The 18,534-nt window shown below is 46.8% G+C and overlaps 2 protein-coding genes across 4 annotated transcripts in view; one reads left to right on the top strand and one right to left on the bottom strand.

Moving 5' to 3' along the window:
• Nucleotides 1–2,390: 2,390 nt before the first annotated feature.
• Nucleotides 2,391–5,714, bottom strand: ubl7b (ubiquitin-like 7b (bone marrow stromal cell-derived)). 3 transcript variants are annotated; one of them, XM_062470846.1, is made up of 11 exons: nucleotides 5,596–5,714; nucleotides 5,074–5,250; nucleotides 4,870–4,989; nucleotides 4,591–4,673; nucleotides 4,431–4,515; nucleotides 4,258–4,315; nucleotides 4,004–4,137; nucleotides 3,860–3,909; nucleotides 3,601–3,774; nucleotides 2,924–3,037; nucleotides 2,391–2,729 (listed from the first exon to the last, which is right to left on the bottom strand). In XM_062470846.1, exons 1-11 carry the CDS (start codon nucleotides 5,612–5,614, stop codon nucleotides 2,589–2,591), a joined length of 1,155 nt encoding a protein of 384 aa, XP_062326830.1. In that variant the 5' UTR covers nucleotides 5,615–5,714; the 3' UTR covers nucleotides 2,391–2,588. The 3 variants fall into 3 exon arrangements, with proteins under 3 accessions (XP_062326830.1, XP_062326831.1, XP_062326829.1); XM_062470847.1 differs by having other exon boundaries at nucleotides 2,924–3,034; nucleotides 5,074–5,253; nucleotides 5,596–5,662; XM_062470845.1 differs by having other exon boundaries at nucleotides 5,074–5,253; nucleotides 5,596–5,661.
• Nucleotides 5,715–6,104: 390 nt separating this feature from the next.
• The window catches only part of cd276 (CD276 molecule), a 40,822-nt gene continuing 28,392 nt past the window's right edge, over nucleotides 6,105–18,534 (top strand). The window contains exons 1-3 of the mRNA XM_062471772.1: nucleotides 6,105–6,656; nucleotides 9,523–9,617; nucleotides 17,840–18,190. Coding sequence (XP_062327756.1) covers nucleotides 9,566–9,617; nucleotides 17,840–18,190 — 403 coding nt within the window. The 5' untranslated portion in view covers nucleotides 6,105–6,656; nucleotides 9,523–9,565. The remainder of the gene's footprint in view (nucleotides 6,657–9,522; nucleotides 9,618–17,839; nucleotides 18,191–18,534) is intronic.

Raw genomic sequence — 18,534 nt, 5'->3', positions numbered from 1 at the left:
AGACTTGATGCTAATAACTCAAACTGGATCATTTAGTAAGGACAATTGTAAATGGAAGATAATAAGGCAACTTTCACCTGCCACCTTCTAAAACGTCTGGGGAGGTGGCCTGGAGATCATCCTGGTGTCTGAGGCAGCTTGATTAGGCTGCCTTTACTCCACTTTAAAAGGTTCTGTAAGTAAATGGAGATTTTGTACAAACACAATCCAACGTGCATAATAAAATGACTGTGCCCTAATCCATCAGTGGAATCCACAGGTTGGCGAACTCCCGCATAATTCGCTGTTGAAGTTGTTAACCAATTTATTTTCCTTCTTTTTGTTCCACCTGTAATGTGGCTCTGAAAAAGTTGGAACAGAGATAGTCCATAGATGAAAGAGTGCGCCAAAAGGGTGCTGTGGGCTTGAAAGAGTAATGTTTTCATTTTAACCAGGTAGTACCGTGGTTGAAGCTATGTGTGAAGCAAGGCGTGCAGAGTACAACCGCAGAAGACTTTGACAAAAATAAGCTATAATGAGCTCAGACTAAAGTGGGAGAGGGAGGAGAGTGAGGAAGGGAAGGAATGGTCAATAGCGATAATTTGAGCAATTATTTTTTTGCCTTCGGCAGTTTTCTTCAGACACACACACTTCCAGCTCATCTGGAAACGTGTCCCTGTCTTCCACAGCCAGAATACCTTCCTCGACTAAAACTAAAAGAAAAAGGACCCCCAGCTGTTCCCTGAGGTCTTCCAGAGAGGCCTGGCCTCAGACAGAAGAGAAGAAGAAGGGTCCTACAGGGCTGCCAGTTACATCCTGACAAGATCTGTTCAGACAGCTGCTGATTATCTCAACATTCATTTGATGTCAATGAACACACACTTCTTAAGAAGTTCAAAGATTCCAAGGGAGATCTTTTTCAATGACTTCATACGAGCATAAAAAACACACAATTGATTGTGTGAGTTCAATGGAAGGTTAGATAACAATTATTAACAAGTGAGTGACATTTTCAAGTGGGGTGCAATGGCAGTACCACAACCATATGTACTGTATGCTACTTGTGACATTTTCCTTTTGAAAAGTATGTTTCCATGGCAACATTTCTGGTTGTTGACTGTGGACTGTTGAGAAGAGGCCTCTTGATAAAGGGTCAGGGCCACAACACACACACACACAAAAAAAACGTTTTTGTGGGTTTCACACTATTGCTAAATTTGTATGTTTAAAAGAAAAAAATCATGTATCCAACAGCAATGCACAACATTGTAAAAGTGGAAAATTTTAGTCTATGCATGGAATGTTCACAGTGTAGTCACAGCACTGTCCGTGTAGAGTCCCCCTCTCTAAAATAAACCCCCAACGAAACACTATTGCACTGCATTAAGAACGCATTGTATGCATGTATGCATTTGAGCTAAAACACATTCCAGCCGCATGTGACTTTGAAGAGGTGCAGGGTCCTTTGAAGAACAGCCATTACTCACCCAGAGCAACCTTCACAAGGGGGCAAATTACCCACAGGTGTGCCCGTGTATATCATTGAATAGGGGACAGGCGGACTCAAAACAGTGTTTGGGTGCCGGGCTCGTGAAAGGGCAATTCCCTAATTGAGCTGTCACATTCACAGATGCAGTTATAAAACTAAGCAGAGCAATTACTGAAAGCTGGAGGATGGTGGGGTGCGAAAAGACTGTTCAATTTGTCCTCCCCCCCCTCCCTTGAATGCCCAGATGGGAGACAGTGAGACAAAGGGGCTCACAAATGGTCTTGGCTGAATACTGTAGTGAACAAAGACTTCACTAGTCTGTTCATAGCCACTGTGTTCAGGCACAATAACATGGGAAGCGATGCTGCTCTCAGTAGAGAAAGGCAATGCTGTTCATTTCTCCTTTCGGCATGACCTAATTTAGCTGTGATGAGGTAAGATCTGATGATGTTAGACCAGTAGGATATAGAACTTGACGTCATCGTGAAATGATTTTTGATAAATGATTGCTGATAAATGTATGTCTCAATATACTGGAAATCATAGAATTTCCATGTTTCAACCCTTTTCCAAATGACTTGACTGATAATTCTCTTCAGTTTCTTGAAACTATGCAACTATGTTTTCTGCTAAAACAATACCAGGAAAACAGGTATTAAATACAATTTGAGAATTCAGACGTTCAATTTGGAAGGCACTAGAAAAATAGTGACTATACATTGCCACCTAGTGTATCTCTATGGAAACTACAACACATCGTTTTATTCCAGGTAAGCTTCCATTTGCTTTCATCTCTTACACAAGGTCATTATTACTTGATCTCAGATAATTCAGCCAAAAACAATATCAAGTTGAACATTGTCTTGGTTCAACAAAACAGAACTATTAGATCAAAAGAACAGAAGTAGGTATTAAGTTTAGATAAGGTACACGTATGCTTTTATTCCAAGTTAAACAGAAATCAAAAATGTAAAAAGGAAAATTGTCACCAAGTCTAAAAGACTAGTGGAGCTCTTTTGTGGCTACATAGTGATGGGTAACAGAGTCATCAAATGCCAACAGGCGTTGTCCTTTTCACAGAATCGTGTTTTCAGGGCTGGGCTCCTCTCCCTCCCTGAAGTCAGAGTCCTGGTCCTCCAGCGAAGATGAGCTCCAGGGCTGCCTGAATGTCCCCGTCTGTGGCCTGCAGTGCCCGCAGCATCAGCTCCTCGTCCTGGATGCCCATGTCCCTGAGCTGCTGCATCTGGTTCTGCCAGCGACCCTGAGGACAACCGCAAAAGTAGGAAGGATTTCAACACCCCCCCGACAACCAAACTCCTAAAAGAAGAGTGTCATTTCTCTCGCTACGAAAACAGACAGGGAACACTGGGTTTCATGTTGAATCATTAAGGACGCAGCTAGGAGCTGTGGGAGTGTTTAGGGATCCAGCGGGGAGAGCTGAATGAGGGGCCCCACCTGGAGGGAGGACATGCTGGAGGCCTGCAGAGCCTGCTGCAGAGCCTGGCTGAACAGGTCGTTACTGACTGGGGTCCCCGCCGGCATGGGGGGCCCTCCACTGGAAGGGTCCTGCTGAAGACGAACAACAAAAACGTCAAGGAGGAGGAAAGGGACATCTGTGGTTCTACAAGTAGAGAGTACCATGGATGGACATATACATTTGTTAGCAGGATTATTAAATTCCCCTTGTTCATAACAGGTTGAGTCGATTTGCGCCTTTAGGCAGAACTACAAGTTGTGATTTAGCCATGGCTTGCTTTATAAAGCAGGCAAACAGGCATGAAGGAATACAATTACAGTTTGATGGAAAATTAGAACAGGCACAGGTTTCCTGGTGATGTAATAATGGAACTCGGTTTTCCTGGCAGAGCCTCTTCATTTTTACCCTTCAAACAGGACAATGCACCATGTCACAAAATCTTGTATTTTCTCTGAATTGGAAAATGACAGCCAGTTATTGGGTGTACTTGAATGACCCGTGCAGTCCTCCGACCACAACCCAATAGAGCTGTGGATTGTTTCCCTCACCTTGTAGAATCCATCGCCACAAAGAATTCCGCCTATTCTGAAGGTAAACCTGGTAAACGAAGGGTGTACCTAATGAACTAGCCGCCAAGCGTGTGTATGTGTCTCACCTGGCTTCCTGTAGTGGGGGTGACAGCACTGCTCTCAGGGGTGCTAGCCAGAGCCAGGGCAGTGGCCAGTTCACTCTGGGTTATGGGTCGAGGGCCCGTGGCCCCACTGTGACCCAGGGACACAGGCCGTCCAGCAGGGCCCCCTGCTCTGTTGGCTGGGCCGGCCTGGTTCCCCTAGTCAAACACATGACATCCAGAGGTGAGCTGTGTCTTATCGGTTCATACCGTTAACGTCCACCATCACAGCAAGTTCACTTACTGATTGGAAATCCTCGTCGTCATCAGACATCCCCTCGAACATGAAGCCTCCTAGACGGGGGATACAAAGGAGACACAACAGTGTTGTAGTAGCATGTGTGCTGTGCTCAGGAGCCAGAACGATGCCCAGCTGAGTGGCGCTCACCTGGCATGTCGTTGTAGGAGCTGGAGGAGACATTACGGGAGGAGCTGGCGCTGGACTGAGTGGGCATGCTGCCAGCCACTGAGTGGAGCACCAACATAATGGCATTTACCAGGGCTGGGTGGGACGGGATCAACCTGCGAGAGGCGTGTTTAGCCCAGGGCGTGAACGCATGTGATGACACATCCACAACATAGATATCACATTGTGAATGATATGGGTATGGGACATCCAGTCATTACAGCAAAATCCCTTACATATCCAGCATGTTTGGGTCTGTGAATTGTACAAATAGATCTTTGTCTTGGAGCACTCCTGCAAGAATCAGAACAGCGTTGTTAGGCATTATGTCATTACATTGTTAGAGCTGCATGTAACTCTGTGGTTTGACACTTGCTATTAGAAAGCAGGGCTTGGTCGTGATACTTGCCTAGTGCTACTGGGTCCGACCTTAAGCCTGGTGTTGCAATGATGATCTGGTCCAAAGACTCTTTATTGGTTAACATCTTATAAACCTGCAGAGAAAACAAAAGGTTATGCTACAGACTAAAGGCTGATTGAAGGCTGGTTCTCCTCAGCTGTCTACTTACAGACTCTCTGTAGACGGCATTGGAGTGAAGAGTTGTCTGCAGCACACGGAACTCCCTGACTGCAGTCGCTCTGTTCACTGGCTCTACAGATGAGACAAGGACCAAGAGATAGTAGAGGCACAGGTGAGTATGGATCAACAGCAGAGCCTAATGCTCCTCTTTGTGGGAATCAACTCAAACTTCTTTTAGCAAGCTAGATTGTTTAGTAAACCAGGAATTGACAGTGACCTGACTTACACATCTTGTTTGACCGAAATTCAAACAAGAAGTGTATCTCACCTGGTCTGATGTCAGGTTCTGGCCAGGTTTTCTTGAGGATGTGGAGAGTAGATCCTGGCTGGATCCCACAGGCCTCGAGGGTCAGGTCATCTTTCAGCTTACGACCACAGTGCACCAGTTCTGAAAGTACATATCGTCAGACATAATCTATCTGCGTGTACCCCCTAACAGAAATGTTATGCTAGTGATACAAACAATACAAACCTATCAGTTCAGGGTCCGGTAGCGAATCGGGGAGTTGTGCTGCTACAAGTTGCTTCAGAGTCGAAACTCTGTAACCTCCGGGTGGCACATCTCCAGGCATCGTCTCGGGAAAGTGGAAAATTGATTTGGGCTGATCCATCAGCTTTAATGACAACTGCCATTCTGCTGAAGCCATGTCTACTTTTTGCAAAAAAATAAGTTAATGTAGCTTGTCATTCAACGTTATGTTGTACAAAGTGAGCTTAATGTAGTTAACAGTATACAATAGCAATGTGCCGACTGGCTTTGTAGAGCAGATATTTATTTAGCTACCGTAAAGGTAGCACTTAAGCTAGCTAACATTAGCATAGCAAAATAACATTTGGATGTTTGGATATGACAGCTAGCACTACACAAGATAATTCAAAATGTATAATGGCATTAATAAAACTCTAAACGGCCAGCCTTGTATATGTTCAGTCGAATTTGTCAAAGGGACAAACCCATCGAATGTAAACATAATAGTGTTTTCTACAAACTCACCGCTTTGTTGACAATCCATGTAGCTAGCTAGCTACTTCCTGATTAGTCACGTGGTTTGTTACTATTCCGACGGAATCGGACAGAAAAAAGTGAAATGCTAAACATTTGCAAAATCGCGTCAGTATTTATTTGGCTAAAAGGTTTTGTTATTTCTCCTGGGCAGTGACTATGAGTGGCCTTCACCAGACATAAAAAAACTATTTATATGTTACTGATTTGTTGATAGGCCACAATTTTCCCAGTCCCACTACCAGCAAACTATATAAGGGTCCGCTATAGGCATAGCCTATGCAAGATTTGATCTATACCTAGGCCTATGCTAACTATTGTAACCTACACATAATTTTAGGTAAGTTTGGATCGGCCATTTTATAAGAAATAGACAACTTTCATATACGCGATTGAGAGAAGGGGGAGGTGGAGAAAAGCAAAACCATGATAATAAATAAATAAAAACCAAATAGCTTTTCATGCTGTGTTCGTCATCAGGGATGTTCTGACCGTTAGATTTTCCATTTGCCTTTCCTGGCCTGTCGTGTCTGAGATAGCCATTAAATATAGCATGAACACGTTATAATTTAATAACTTAACATAATGTAAATTAAGCTATAGGCTACTGTAGAGCGGCACTTTATGGACACATCCTGCTATTCCAAGGCATAAACCTTTGCTATTACTCGGTAAAAAAAAAAAAAAAGAAAGAAAACCACATTGAAAATTATTAAAAACGGGGATCAGTCTACAGTCATAGCCTCAACCGAAGTTTTACTTGTAATATTCCCCAGCGGTGGGGTAGGGGCAGACACTTTCCCGTGTGTGACATCATACTGGACAAAGCACCAAGGAGTGGTTTCTTCGAGGGAATCTTTCTGAACCTAACGTTTATATAAACTGTGCTGTCCTAATCCCACACAAAGGGACATTTACTTGTTCAAAAGAGTTTCAATGTGGCATTAATTTGAACGAATAAACAACTCCAAGACTTAAGCTCTTGTGCGAAGTCTGTTCAAATCCCTGCCGCTGGATGGCCGGGCTTTTTTAAATTGCATTCTCCTAACATGGTAAGTTCTCGTGAATTTGATTTATAAATAAATGTATCAAAGCTATTAAACAAAATCAGTGGAAATTGCGTCTTTTAGATGTGATATTCTTCCTGTACAAGACTGAATAACTCTTTGTCTACAAGCCTTCAAGCAACAGCTGTAATAGGTAGGGGCACGAAAGAACCAACTGAAAAGGGTATCATAGCTGCATTTACTTGAACAAAACGCATTGGTTTGTAAACGGCTACCAATGATAAGTGCGATTTCATGATTCATCGTAGTTTGAAGAATCTGATAAGATTACTATTCATGCCTTCCTTTTATATATTTGTCATGATGCTAATGGTTTGGGGGTTTTGAATGAAATGGAATGCGCCTGTCTGTCTATATCCTATAGAACGCGCCCCCATCAGACAATAAATTGAAACGCACTCTTCATCACTCACAAGTACATTGTCTTAATGTCCCTTTAAGACTATACCCACAGTTTCACAGAATGTAACTGTACTGTTCTTCATTATACCGTATAGTTCCACTGGCTATAGATATATAAACTGAATAATAACAATAATTTCTAAACTGGATCTCTTACTACCATTCTTATTATTCCCTGCTTTATTCCATGGCTTTTAGGGTCCCTGTGGGTAGAGTTTCATGGCGTCAGCTGCAAATCTGTTCTCATATTATTATTCTGGACTCTACGCTGCAGTGGAATATTTGGATGCAGAATCAGTGGTCTGAGATTGCCCGTACCACATGACCGTTAGAGCAGCTGTGCTTTTTGGCAGGTACAGTTTCCTGGTAGGACACAATAGTAGTCTTTGATATCCAGCTACCAAAACTGCTTTAGAGGAACTGATAACTGGAGATAATCCTGTTATCCTTTTTAGTATCTTTTGATTGTCATTATTGAAGAGTCAATAATCTTGATAATAAAAATAATATAATAATTATTAAGTGCGAGACACACAAACTATTTACTGAGGTTATACAGGTGGTAAACACATCTTAGTTTTGCCTTTTGGAACAATGCAATTGCCTGCTTGTACAAGGGCAGCTGTCTACATAGTCTTACTGTTCTGAATGTAGCCCTGCCTCTAGACTGCAGCTGTGGTCAAATGAGTGTGATCGTTTGACCTCAGACCCCCAAGCCAGCCAATGACATGACAGCAAGTGGAGAGAGGAAGAGGTAGATCCATTAGTCTTTCGGGAGCAGACAGACATGGGACACGGAAAGAACACTGAGTAATTCAATAAAAACCCTTTGATGACTTCCTGGTGTGTTGGAAACAGGCTCAGGCAGAAATACTCAACCATTGCTTTGTTCAACAACCTAAATGCTGATCTTAGGGAAAAAAGTTTGAAACGAGAACTTACTTGACCATATGTCAACAAATCTGACAATGACGCAATCTGGGTGTGTTCTGTATTTTCACTGAGCCCAGACTGAATAATCTTCAGAAAGTCAGCCATTAAAATCTTGAGGACAGATATGATATAGATTCTTGGACATTTCAGGACAGTGTCCAGACGTCCAGTGATGTGTGTGAAGCTTAACATGTGGTCCACATCCTTTCTGCAAATATCATAAGGAAGCTTGTTTCAAAAGGGTTTGTCTTTGTCCAAGTTATGACCACATGTCTATCTGCGCTAATATGACTAATTTAACATCACACACACCTGGTTGGATGGAAACTCTTTGAAATGTTGATATACTTGTTTGTTTCATCTCGTGATCATTTGACCCATTTGTTGTTCGGAAAATAAAAGGAGAAACAGAAATTTCTGTTTTGGTTGTCGTTTTGGCGACCATACCTCAATCTCAGGACTACACTTAGTTGGTAACAACAGCTTTTAACTGCTCAAAACAGTGCCAGTTTTCTCACCACACCCTGGTGTTGTCTGAGCCTCGCTATTCCCACTGCCACCTGTCAACCTGCTGTCACGGTGACCTGGGTTGGCATAACCTGTGAACAGTGTCGCTCCTCTCACGCTCCCAGATCCTCCCCATGGATGTCTGCAGGTTAAGTCAGGACAGGAAGGGAGGGGGCCGAGAACAGACAGAGAGACACAACTGATGAGAGACAATCCTGCAATTGCCAGGAAAGTACAGTAATAAAGAGGAAACAGACATTTTCCTGAAGTTGTGATGATGTCAACATGCAGCTGTTATTAAACCAGATACAAGTCATAAGATTTGCTGTGGTATTATTTTTAAATTGGATGCATAATGGAGTGTACATAGGTCTAAGTGCCAAGTCCGTACCTCTTTCCATCAGATTAGTAATGAACTGTAACTTGATCTCTAATTTCACGCTGTATAGTCTCATATCCTGTTGTTAGAAGATAGGAGGGATCAGCTTTGTAGTTCATACATATGTAAGCACACACACACACACACATGCTGTGTGCTTTTTATTGTCTCTGACGTCTCACACAGCAAGCAATGGAAAAGAGGCAATTGTTTTGTCTGGCAGGAGTCAGAAGAGTGCACCACATCTAACATGCCCCCACTGGTGGGCGTCCTCAGGCCTCCATTAGCATGACTCAACTGTTTCCTGTCCATCAGCCCTGGAAGTCCCCCCGACTCTGCTTTTATGGCCTGAAAGAAGTGCCTCGTACAGCATACACGCTCTCTTTCTTCCTCTCCCTCTCTCTTTGTCTCTTCCCCCTTCTCTCTCTTTCCATTCTTCAGAGTCTCATGCCCCCTACAAAGGATTTTCCTACAGTATGAAAGCAGGGAACTCATTTTGTTTACATTACATGTTCCTCCCCATCACACGTACCTCCTCTTAATGATGTTGTATTTCATTTTGATCCGATGACTCAGGAGGGTGGTCTGATCAGGCGTGTGTGTGCTTGTGTGTCTGTTTTGTTCCCGCAGAGCTACGTGTAAAGAGGTCCACCCACGGTTCAGATTCCCCAGGATGACCATGCTGCCTCTCCTGCTGCTGCCGCTGCTGGCTGGCCAGGTTCTCGGTGGGTGGCACCCCCCCCCCTCAACCTGCCATTACCTCCACATCACACAGAGCGCCACGGGAAGCGCTGTCGCTTCAAACACAACACACACTACGGGAGTCGAGTCATGTAATATCTTCAAAGCTTGTCCAAACAACAGCTCAAATGAGAAAACTTCCCAAACTAATACCAAGACGTATAAACTTTCGACTATTAAAACTTCAGGGATTCGGTCAATTTTCATATTCCTTCATTGTAAAAGTCGGCCTTTTAGAGGGTTGGGGGTTTACGAGATGCGTGGGAGGATGAGATTCAGACAGTAAAGCTGAATTTGTGTCTCTCTCATGCTGGGGTCAGAATAGAGCACCTCTATGGTTGGGCGAGGCCCTGTCTCAATACAGCTGCCGTTGTCATTTTTTCCCTACTGAGTTAGAGACTGTGGTGGGGGAGTCAATCTCTGGTATTTTAGGAGGAGGATTGTGGTTTGCGAAGCCCTGCCTCAGCCATAGGCTGGACTGGGGAAGCTGCTTGGGGTGGGGCGCAGGGCGCTAGACTCAGCAGAAAACGGGCCAGAACGAAGCAGGACTCGGTTGAGTGAAAGAGGAACCGAGGTTGATTAGGGCCCAGTCCACCAGCCTTAACGGGCATGTGGCCTCCTCATTAAAGGCTGCTTGGCGGGAGGCTGTCTCGCTCCCTCACATTAAGAGGGTTGGATGGGGGTGGGGTGGTCACCTGTCTGTAGTGCTTTGTAGCTCTTTTGCAGTTAATAGAGGTTCTGTACCTCACACAATTCGATACATGGTCTTGCTCGTGGTTCTGGCTGGAAGGCAGTGTTGTTAGAGCACAATCTATTAATTGAACTGAATTGGACAGTGTGGAACCTGATGCACACTTCACATGAAGTCGATATTGAATGTATTGTATACATTTACAAGACATACGTAACTGAATGGCTATGTTACACAGGAAGTGTGTGTGTGCCTGCCTGTTTTTGTATGTTTGTGTATGTCTGCTTTCCCTGTGTGTGTCTGTGTGTGTGTGTGTGTGTGTGTGTGTGTGTGTGTGTGTGTGTGTGACAGAGTGTGCCGGTGTGTGTGAGAGAATCTGTGTATTTGCCTGCCCATTGTGGTGTTTTCCTTGTGTGTGTGTGTGTGTGTGCATGTGCATGTGTGACTGCCTTGAACGTTCTTTCACAGTGTTTGCGTGTAAAACTGTGTGTGTATGTGTGACAGAGAGAGAGAGAGAGAGAGAGAGAGAGAGAGAGAGAGAGAGAGAGAGAGAGAGAGTTTGTCTGTGTGACCCTGGGTCCTGCGGGCCTGTTGTCTCCAGTTACCTGATTCGGATTAGGGAGCTGTAATCCCACTTGTCTTGTGCAGTGTCACTCCTCTGTTACACCATTAAAGTCCCATATCTCCACACCGGATTACGCTCTGCTGCAGCCTGCTTTCCCTGCACTCTCCCCATCCAGGGAACAGTTAGTTAGGAGCACAAAAAAATAACTCTAGCAGAGAGATTGTGCTCTGAGGCTGTCAGTACACAGCAGCTACTACATTGCCTTTCGCTGGCTCTGTCTCTGAGTCAGAAGAGGGGAACGGATGATGTATCACTCTTACTGTACCCGCTCCCTGCGGTAAACTCATCCGGCGCTGCACAGCACAGCTGTTGTGTCTACTGTTCAGTATTGAGCCTCATGCCTAATGGGCTTTTGCTTGACGCGTCGACAGGTCTGCTCCCATCAACAGCCTGGTAACAACAGTCCTAGAATCAGCACTCGAGTGGCGGTGTGTTCGTCGGTTGTAGTATGACATGAAGTTAAGTGGCGGTTCACTGCTCTATGCTAAGCCTCGGCCAAGAAACAGAGTGAAACAACAGAAGTACCGGGACACTTGCCTCCTAATTGCTGGTTGGTTCGCTCTCAATTTCGACAGCACTGCCACCAGCCTTGCCAGGTCTTGCCATTTCCAGATTTTAGCATCCACGCATTATCTGGCAAATTGCATTCATACAAATGCCCAAAAAATAAATAGTAAACTGACCTGGATTCCGTTTTAATGATGACGGGAGCTTTGAGGTCTTTCAAATTAATTAGGAAAATTGAATATTTCACGTCTAGTGTGGCGGTCGGCGCCAGACAGTACGGGTGGGCCCCGGAGCGTGAATAAGACCCGCTCACGCCCGACTCTCCTGTGTACCTTTTGAGTTCATCTAACTGCCGATGCCCTCTCCCTGTCCTCCTTTTGCCTTTTCACAGCAATTGATTCTGCAGAGAGAGGGGACGCGTTAGCACACGCTGAAATTCAATTTAGGGTTATTACCCCGTATCACTGATGTTCTTGCTAATTTGATTGCAGCCAGTGAAGTATCCTTTTAAAAACAATCGAGGACAGGCTCCACTAAGATTGCTTTTGCTGCGATGCATACTTAATGTCAGTCCGCTGGTTTGCTCTCTGTGTACCCCCCCCTCCCCTCCTAGGGCTTCACTGCACCCATTGAAACAGAGTGCATTGCCCACCAAGCACCTCATAATTATTTCAAGAAGTACTGAAACAGCTTCCTAGTGGAATTGCTTAAAAATTGATAAGGATAATGTGTCGAGATTGCAGTTTTGGTTTGAATGGCCTAAAGCCATATGATGGCTTTGTGTGTGCTGGGCTGTGATTAAGAGGATGAACGAAACACTGATCTGGACATAGAAAGCATGGGACTGCGTCGCCTCCCCCAGCTATCTGCCTGTCTGACAGGAGTGTGTGTGTGTGTGTGTGGGGGGGGGGGGTCTGCGAGGTGCCATGTCTCAGTAGAAGTAGGGTCAGTCAGACCCAGACAGAAAACCTGCCAGGCCCTGTGGTAACACACACCTCAGATCTGACTGATGGACAGAGGGCAGTGTTGGTTAGAGCCTGTGGACCCTAACCCTCCCTGGCATGTCTTTTGTTATTACCAGGGTCAGATGTCAACCACTTGTCTTATAGGAGGGATTAAAACCCAACCCTTCTGCCACCCTACAATAATAGAATTTGGCTTCTTCATCAACCTCTGTGGCTTCCCTGTAATCATATGCATGGAGCGTCACCTCGCCTTAACCCTCCGTCATTAGGATTTAAGAGCCGAAAGATCTCAATCCCCTCCTCCTCCTCTTAGTTCCTCCTCAGCGTCTCCCCTCCCTCCCTCCCTCCCCTCCCTCCCTCCCTCCCTCGCTTCCCTCCCTCCCTCCCTCGCTTCCCTCCCTCCCTCGCTTCCCTCCCGCTCTCTCTGTTCCTCCCTGGTTGTCTGTCTCTCCCGTCAGGGAGGTAAAGGCTTGTCCTTATCTCCTGGCTCTTCTGCAACTGGCCCTATTATCAGCCTGCCGGAGCCCATTAATAGGTTATTGACGGGATATGAGACCAGCTCCCTCTGATAAAGCACCCGTCTGCAGAGAGGAGAAGATGGAGAGAGCATTAAAGACAAGAGGGAGACAGGGAGAAAGTGACGAGAGAAAATCTGAAAGAGAGAGGAGAGAGAGAGAGAGAGAGAGAGAGAGAGAGAGAGAGAGAGAGAGAGAGAGAGAGAGAGAGAGAGAGAGAGAGAGAGAGAGAGAGCGACAAGAGAGGAGAGAGGAAACGCTGTGCATCTTGATTTATGACTGTTGCTGAAAATAAGCGAGCTGGACTGTCCTGTCTGCCCCAGCAGCTAGACACTCCATTGCTAATATATCTCTCACTGAGGGAAGGGTCCCTTCCTCCATGATAGCTGTGTGTAGCATGGCTTAGACTGGATTAAGTGGTGATTGTCCAATGCGTCCTAACTCCCCTTTCCACCACCACCACCACCATAAACTCTGCTGGAACCAGACCAACACAATCCCCTCCATTTTGTGCCTCCTTCACAGAGGTTGTGTGAAATATGAAAGCCATATTACATGTGCCACCACATACCTTATGTTATCCAGATGTCTTGTTTTACGGATATCCCTCTCTGTAGAGATCAGAAAGTCCACATTCGTCCAAAAGGGGCCACAAGGTTTTAATTTGCAAATTGTTTAGAAAGCTATGAGGTAGCAGAAATGCTATGGTATGGCAGAAGTATCCCAATCAGAATCCCATTCTGATTCTGATTCTGAGTATCAAAAGCCTTTCAGAGGTGTGCAACTAATGTCTGAAACTGCAGTTCTTTTAAACACCAGATGGGGGCATTGTTGTCAAAGCATTTTGACCTTAGTTCATGCCTCACAAGGCAGAACAGCAGCTACAGTAGGTTTTCTGTGTGTTTTGCATCTGTTTGCTTTACTAAGTAAACATCACTACGGCAATTTGCCCTCCAGTGTTGCTGCGTGATTTGCTTTGTGCTCTGTGTGCACCCATGTGATCAAAAGGGTGTTTTTCTATGCCACGCTTCAAACAGGAGTCCATCAGGCTACTGAACATTTGTATCTTGTTCATGAGGGACTCTATTGTCTGTTGGTGGTGTGGCTGCTATCGAACAGGACTCATTTAACATGTGTTTAGTGGAGAGTCCTAGATGATAATCTATGTGCAGCTCAATGCTATCGATAGAGAGAGAGAGGTACTTCAAAAGCAGGTTTCTGTTGGGTTTGTATAGTGGATAATGGTATAAGCATGGTGTTATTGAACACTGTTGTGTGTGTGTGTGTGTGTGTGTGTTAATGTAGGAGTGGAAGGAGGCCTTGGGTGTTATGGAATATTATATATATATATATATATATATATATATATATGAACCTGTGTGTTATGTAACTATGTAATATTCTCAGTATTGAGCCAGAGGACGCTGAATTGTGAATGTTCACCCGACATTCCACTAGGTCTGTTGTGGATGAGAAATAATTGGTGTGGTGAACACTAAGATTGAGCATAAACAATTATAGCAGTTATAGCTCTCTTTCCCTTTCTCCTCTCTTCTTTCTGTCTTTCTTTCTTTCTTTCTTCTTTCTATCTATCTATCTATCTATCTATCTATCTATCTATCTATCTATCTATCTATCTATCTATCTATCTCTCTCTCTCTCTCTCTCTCTCTCTCTCTCTCTCTCTCTCTCTCTCTCTCTCTCCTCTCTCTCCTCTCTCCTCTCCTCTCTCTCTCTCTCTCTCTCTCTCTCTCTCTCTCTCTCTCTCTCTCGCGCTCTCTCTCTCTCTCTTTCACTCACACACTCTCTCTCTCACTCATTCACTCACTGTAACACACACTCTCTCTCTCAAAGGGCATGCTGATGTGAACCTGTCTGTTTTGGAGCAGTGTTGTAACAGAGTGTAACATTGTCAGAATGCCCTGTGCCCAGTGTCGATTGCTGCTTCAGAGCGTGTGCTGCTGTGGAGCTGTCAGGAGCTCCACCTGAGAGGAATAACAATCCGTGCATGTGTCTGTCTTCTGTGTGTGCGTGTGCATGTCTTCCTGTGTGTGTGTGTGCGCACGTGGGCCTGTGTCTGTACCCGGCTACTCGGGCACAACCTGGTGTGTTCATCTGTGTTTGTTGGCACGTGCCCGCGTGTGTGTGTGTGGAGGTGGGAGGAGACGTGGGCGTGCGTGTGCACGCAGGCACGCGCCGGGAGGAGTGAGGTGAGATGTCACCCGCCGCCGTGGCTCGGTGAATTTGTTTACCAACAGCCGTGTGTGTCACCCTGTCAGCCAGCCTGTGTGTGAGGCCTCTGATCCTCCACCCCCTGTCTAGCTGCCTGCCACGCTGCCTCTCAGAGCCCCACGCTGCCTCTCAGAGCCCCACGCTGCCTCTCAGAGCCCCACGCTGCTTTCACACCAGGGCCCCGCGTCTGGGAGCGCTGATCTGGATGAGGGGTCGGCGCCACCCATCACCGATGGGACGATGGAGGTTGGGGGGGAGGGGGGGGGGATTTGAGGGTGGAAGGGAGAGCTGAATGAGGATAGTGAGGGATGGGATGTGCGTATTGCATATCGTCGGGGGCCGTCGTCGGGGGCCGTCGTCGGGGGCCGTCGTCGGGGGCCGTCGTCGGGGGCCGTCGTCGGGGGCCGTGCTCGGGCTCCTGCGGGGGGAAAGGTGGCAGTGTTCGCTGGGGCTTTAATGAGTTTATTTCATGTTGGCTGTGAAAGTTCCCTGGCTCTGTCTTGCGGGCACTCAAACAGAGCCAGGGCCCATAAACACAAAGTGGAGGGTGTAAAATCCAGACAGCCTGCCGTCTCCCCTCCCCAGCCTGCTCTCAGCATCTCTTCATCGACTCTTGGGGAGAGCCCTGGGCTGGCCGTGCTCACTTACACACACACACACACACTCACACACACGCACACACACGCCAAGGGTCTGCTGTCTAGAGGACACAGCAGCTCAGATTGCTTCTGTCTCTGAATACTTTGACACTATAACTCCCACAACCTAGGTGTGCTGTGTGTGTGTACACCGTGTTCTAAAAACAAAACAAAAAAAACAACTCTTTTTGAAAAAGCAGCGATTCGTTTAATGGTTGCTATTTCGCCTCTCAAGGTTTAGGATCAGAGGCTCTTGTTTCCATGACGTCAAAGAACAAGCGCCCCTCCCCCCCTGCAGCACGGTGTGAAACGGTCCTCCCACAGCGATGTCCTCCTCCGTGCTGCATGGCGGGTGTTAATGTGCTGCCCCCTAGGGAGCAGGCAGGGAAAATATCACCAGTCAAAGAAAGGAGAGAGTGTTAAAAAGGAAGAGAGCAGAAAGGGAAGGGTTGAGGAGTGGGGGGGTGATACATTTGTCTTTTCCCTGACATGGTGCTAGTCCTGTGGTAAGGGATTACTGTGTGAGACAGTCTCCCTCTCATCTCTCTGTCTCTCTCTCATCCCTCTCTCCCCCTGGCCTGTTTCCTGATATCGTCTTTAAGCGTACACTCAGTAGCTGCTCTCTTGCTCTTCCCTCCTCTCCTCTCTTGCTCTCCCCCCCTTCATCCCTCCATCCCGTATGAAACCCGCTGCCGTGAGTCGTCTCCGCCTGCTTGGGAAGGGATCTAATTGCTCTCTGTCCACCCCCCCTCCCTTCCCACCCACGACCACGTGGACACTCCTAAGGGGGCTGTCACTGACACTCTGGGCCGCCCCAAAACTGCCTGCTTCCACATTCCCCTCCCCAAACGCCGCCCAGCACCGGCACAGATGCCCTTAAAAGCATACGTATAATGTACGAGTGTGTAGCCAGCTAGGCTCAGGACAGCGCGGCTCTGCCTCTCAGCGATGCAGCCTCGGAACACCTAATAGAGGCAGCGGCGGCTTTTGTAATCACTGTCACAGGACCCCCCCAAAAAAATCTAAACACAGCTTTCTCATTTTCTCAACAGGGGCAGAGAGAATTGTAGTGTATAACCGTTCGCAGCACACAGTTGTGATTGCCAGGAACTGCTGCTTGTGTTCTTGGGTTCTCCTGGCATGCTAGGATGGAGTGGATGGTGTAATTTTGGATGTCAGATTTGTTTTCCTGTGCTCTAGTTAGCCGATGTCTTGCAGTTACCCAGTGGTCCAGTAGGTGGCAGTGTGCCTGCAGATGAGTCGAGGGGTGTGGAATGTGCTTGGTCTCCTGTGTGGTCTTGTCTTTGTGTCTCCACAATAGCTCCGCCTTGACCGAGCCTTCTCATCCAGCTCTGTGCGAGGATGAAAGTGTGGCATCTTCTTAATTGGGGTAGTAATTTGTAGGCAATGCTGAACCTTGGCATCATCAGAAACAGTTTCATACCAATCTGATGCCTGACAGACAGTGTACAAAGAGGAAAAACAGGAAGAAAAAAAAAAACCCAGGGAAAAACCCATCTGATATGGCTCCTCCGTCCTGTTTACTACCCTGTGATGCCCGTCACAGGCTCTGGCCTGTATGTGCTCAGACAGTAGGATCAATGGAGAATGCTGATACTGTGATACCTGGAGAACGGGCAGGGGAACAGGCAGACAGCACCCTGGGTTGTCTGGGAGGACTACCAAGCCAGACTGCTTATGCAGCGAACTGCCTGTTTTGCTGGTGAGGAGGACAAGACTGCCTAGTCTAACCATGTCTCTGTGGATCCCAGCAGACATCTCAGATCTCTGACGAGACAGCCAGCACACACTCACTGATACTGAGTACCCGAGGATTGGAGAAAAAAAACATCACCTGACCCAGGCGCCTTTTAGTACTCGTCCATTGATGACCATCTCACCTACTCACCACGACCTCCAAGAGGACGCTGGATTACCTAAAACATTCATCCATCATTGAATCATTTTCCATATCAAGTCTCTTCTTTAAATCTGCCGTTGGCCACATCCTCTTCTTCTTTCTCTCCCTCCAGCTAAGTTTGAGGTGCAGGTCCCCGAGCAGCCAGTGGTGGCGCTGTACGGCGTGGACGCCACCCTCGACTGCTCCTTCGCTCAAGTCGGCCCCTTCAACCTGTCTGACCTGAGCGTCTTCTGGCAGCTGACCGACACCAAGCGCAGAGTGCACAGTTACTACGGCAACCAAGACCAGCTGGAGGACCAGGGCGAGAGCTTCGCCAACCGCACCAGCCTGTTTCCTGCCCAGCTGGCGTCGGGCAACGCCTCGCTCCTCCTGCGGCGCGTGGGCGTGGCCGACGAGGGCAGCTACACCTGCTTCGTCAGGGTGGACACCTACAGAAGCGCTGCCCTGCTGCTCCAGGTGGCTGGTGAGTCGCGACGAGCTGTGTGTGTGTGGGAGTACTTACACAGGGAGTAAAGTGGGTCCTAATAGTGATCATCACACACTGGCAATCCCCATGTCACTCCAGATCTCTCCTATCATTCCAAAAATACGACTCTGACAGTAGTGATTAAACCCTTAGTTCCATCCAGGGCTGCTCGATAGTTTGCACCGCGTCAATAATCTCTGATTGCGTTCCGCGATGTCGGTCAATATTCAGTGATCATCGGTGATCAGAACGATTGAGCGTTCCCTAACAACTCTGTTGTGGTGTTGGACTGTCATCCAGCAATCACAGCAGTCGACTGCGTTTTGACCTATGAGTACGCT

This window comes from Osmerus eperlanus, chromosome 10, assembly GCF_963692335.1.
Source record: "Osmerus eperlanus chromosome 10, fOsmEpe2.1, whole genome shotgun sequence".
Classification (NCBI taxonomy): Eukaryota; Metazoa; Chordata; class Actinopteri; order Osmeriformes; family Osmeridae; genus Osmerus; species Osmerus eperlanus.
This window is presented reverse-complemented; position numbering and strand designations above follow the sequence as displayed.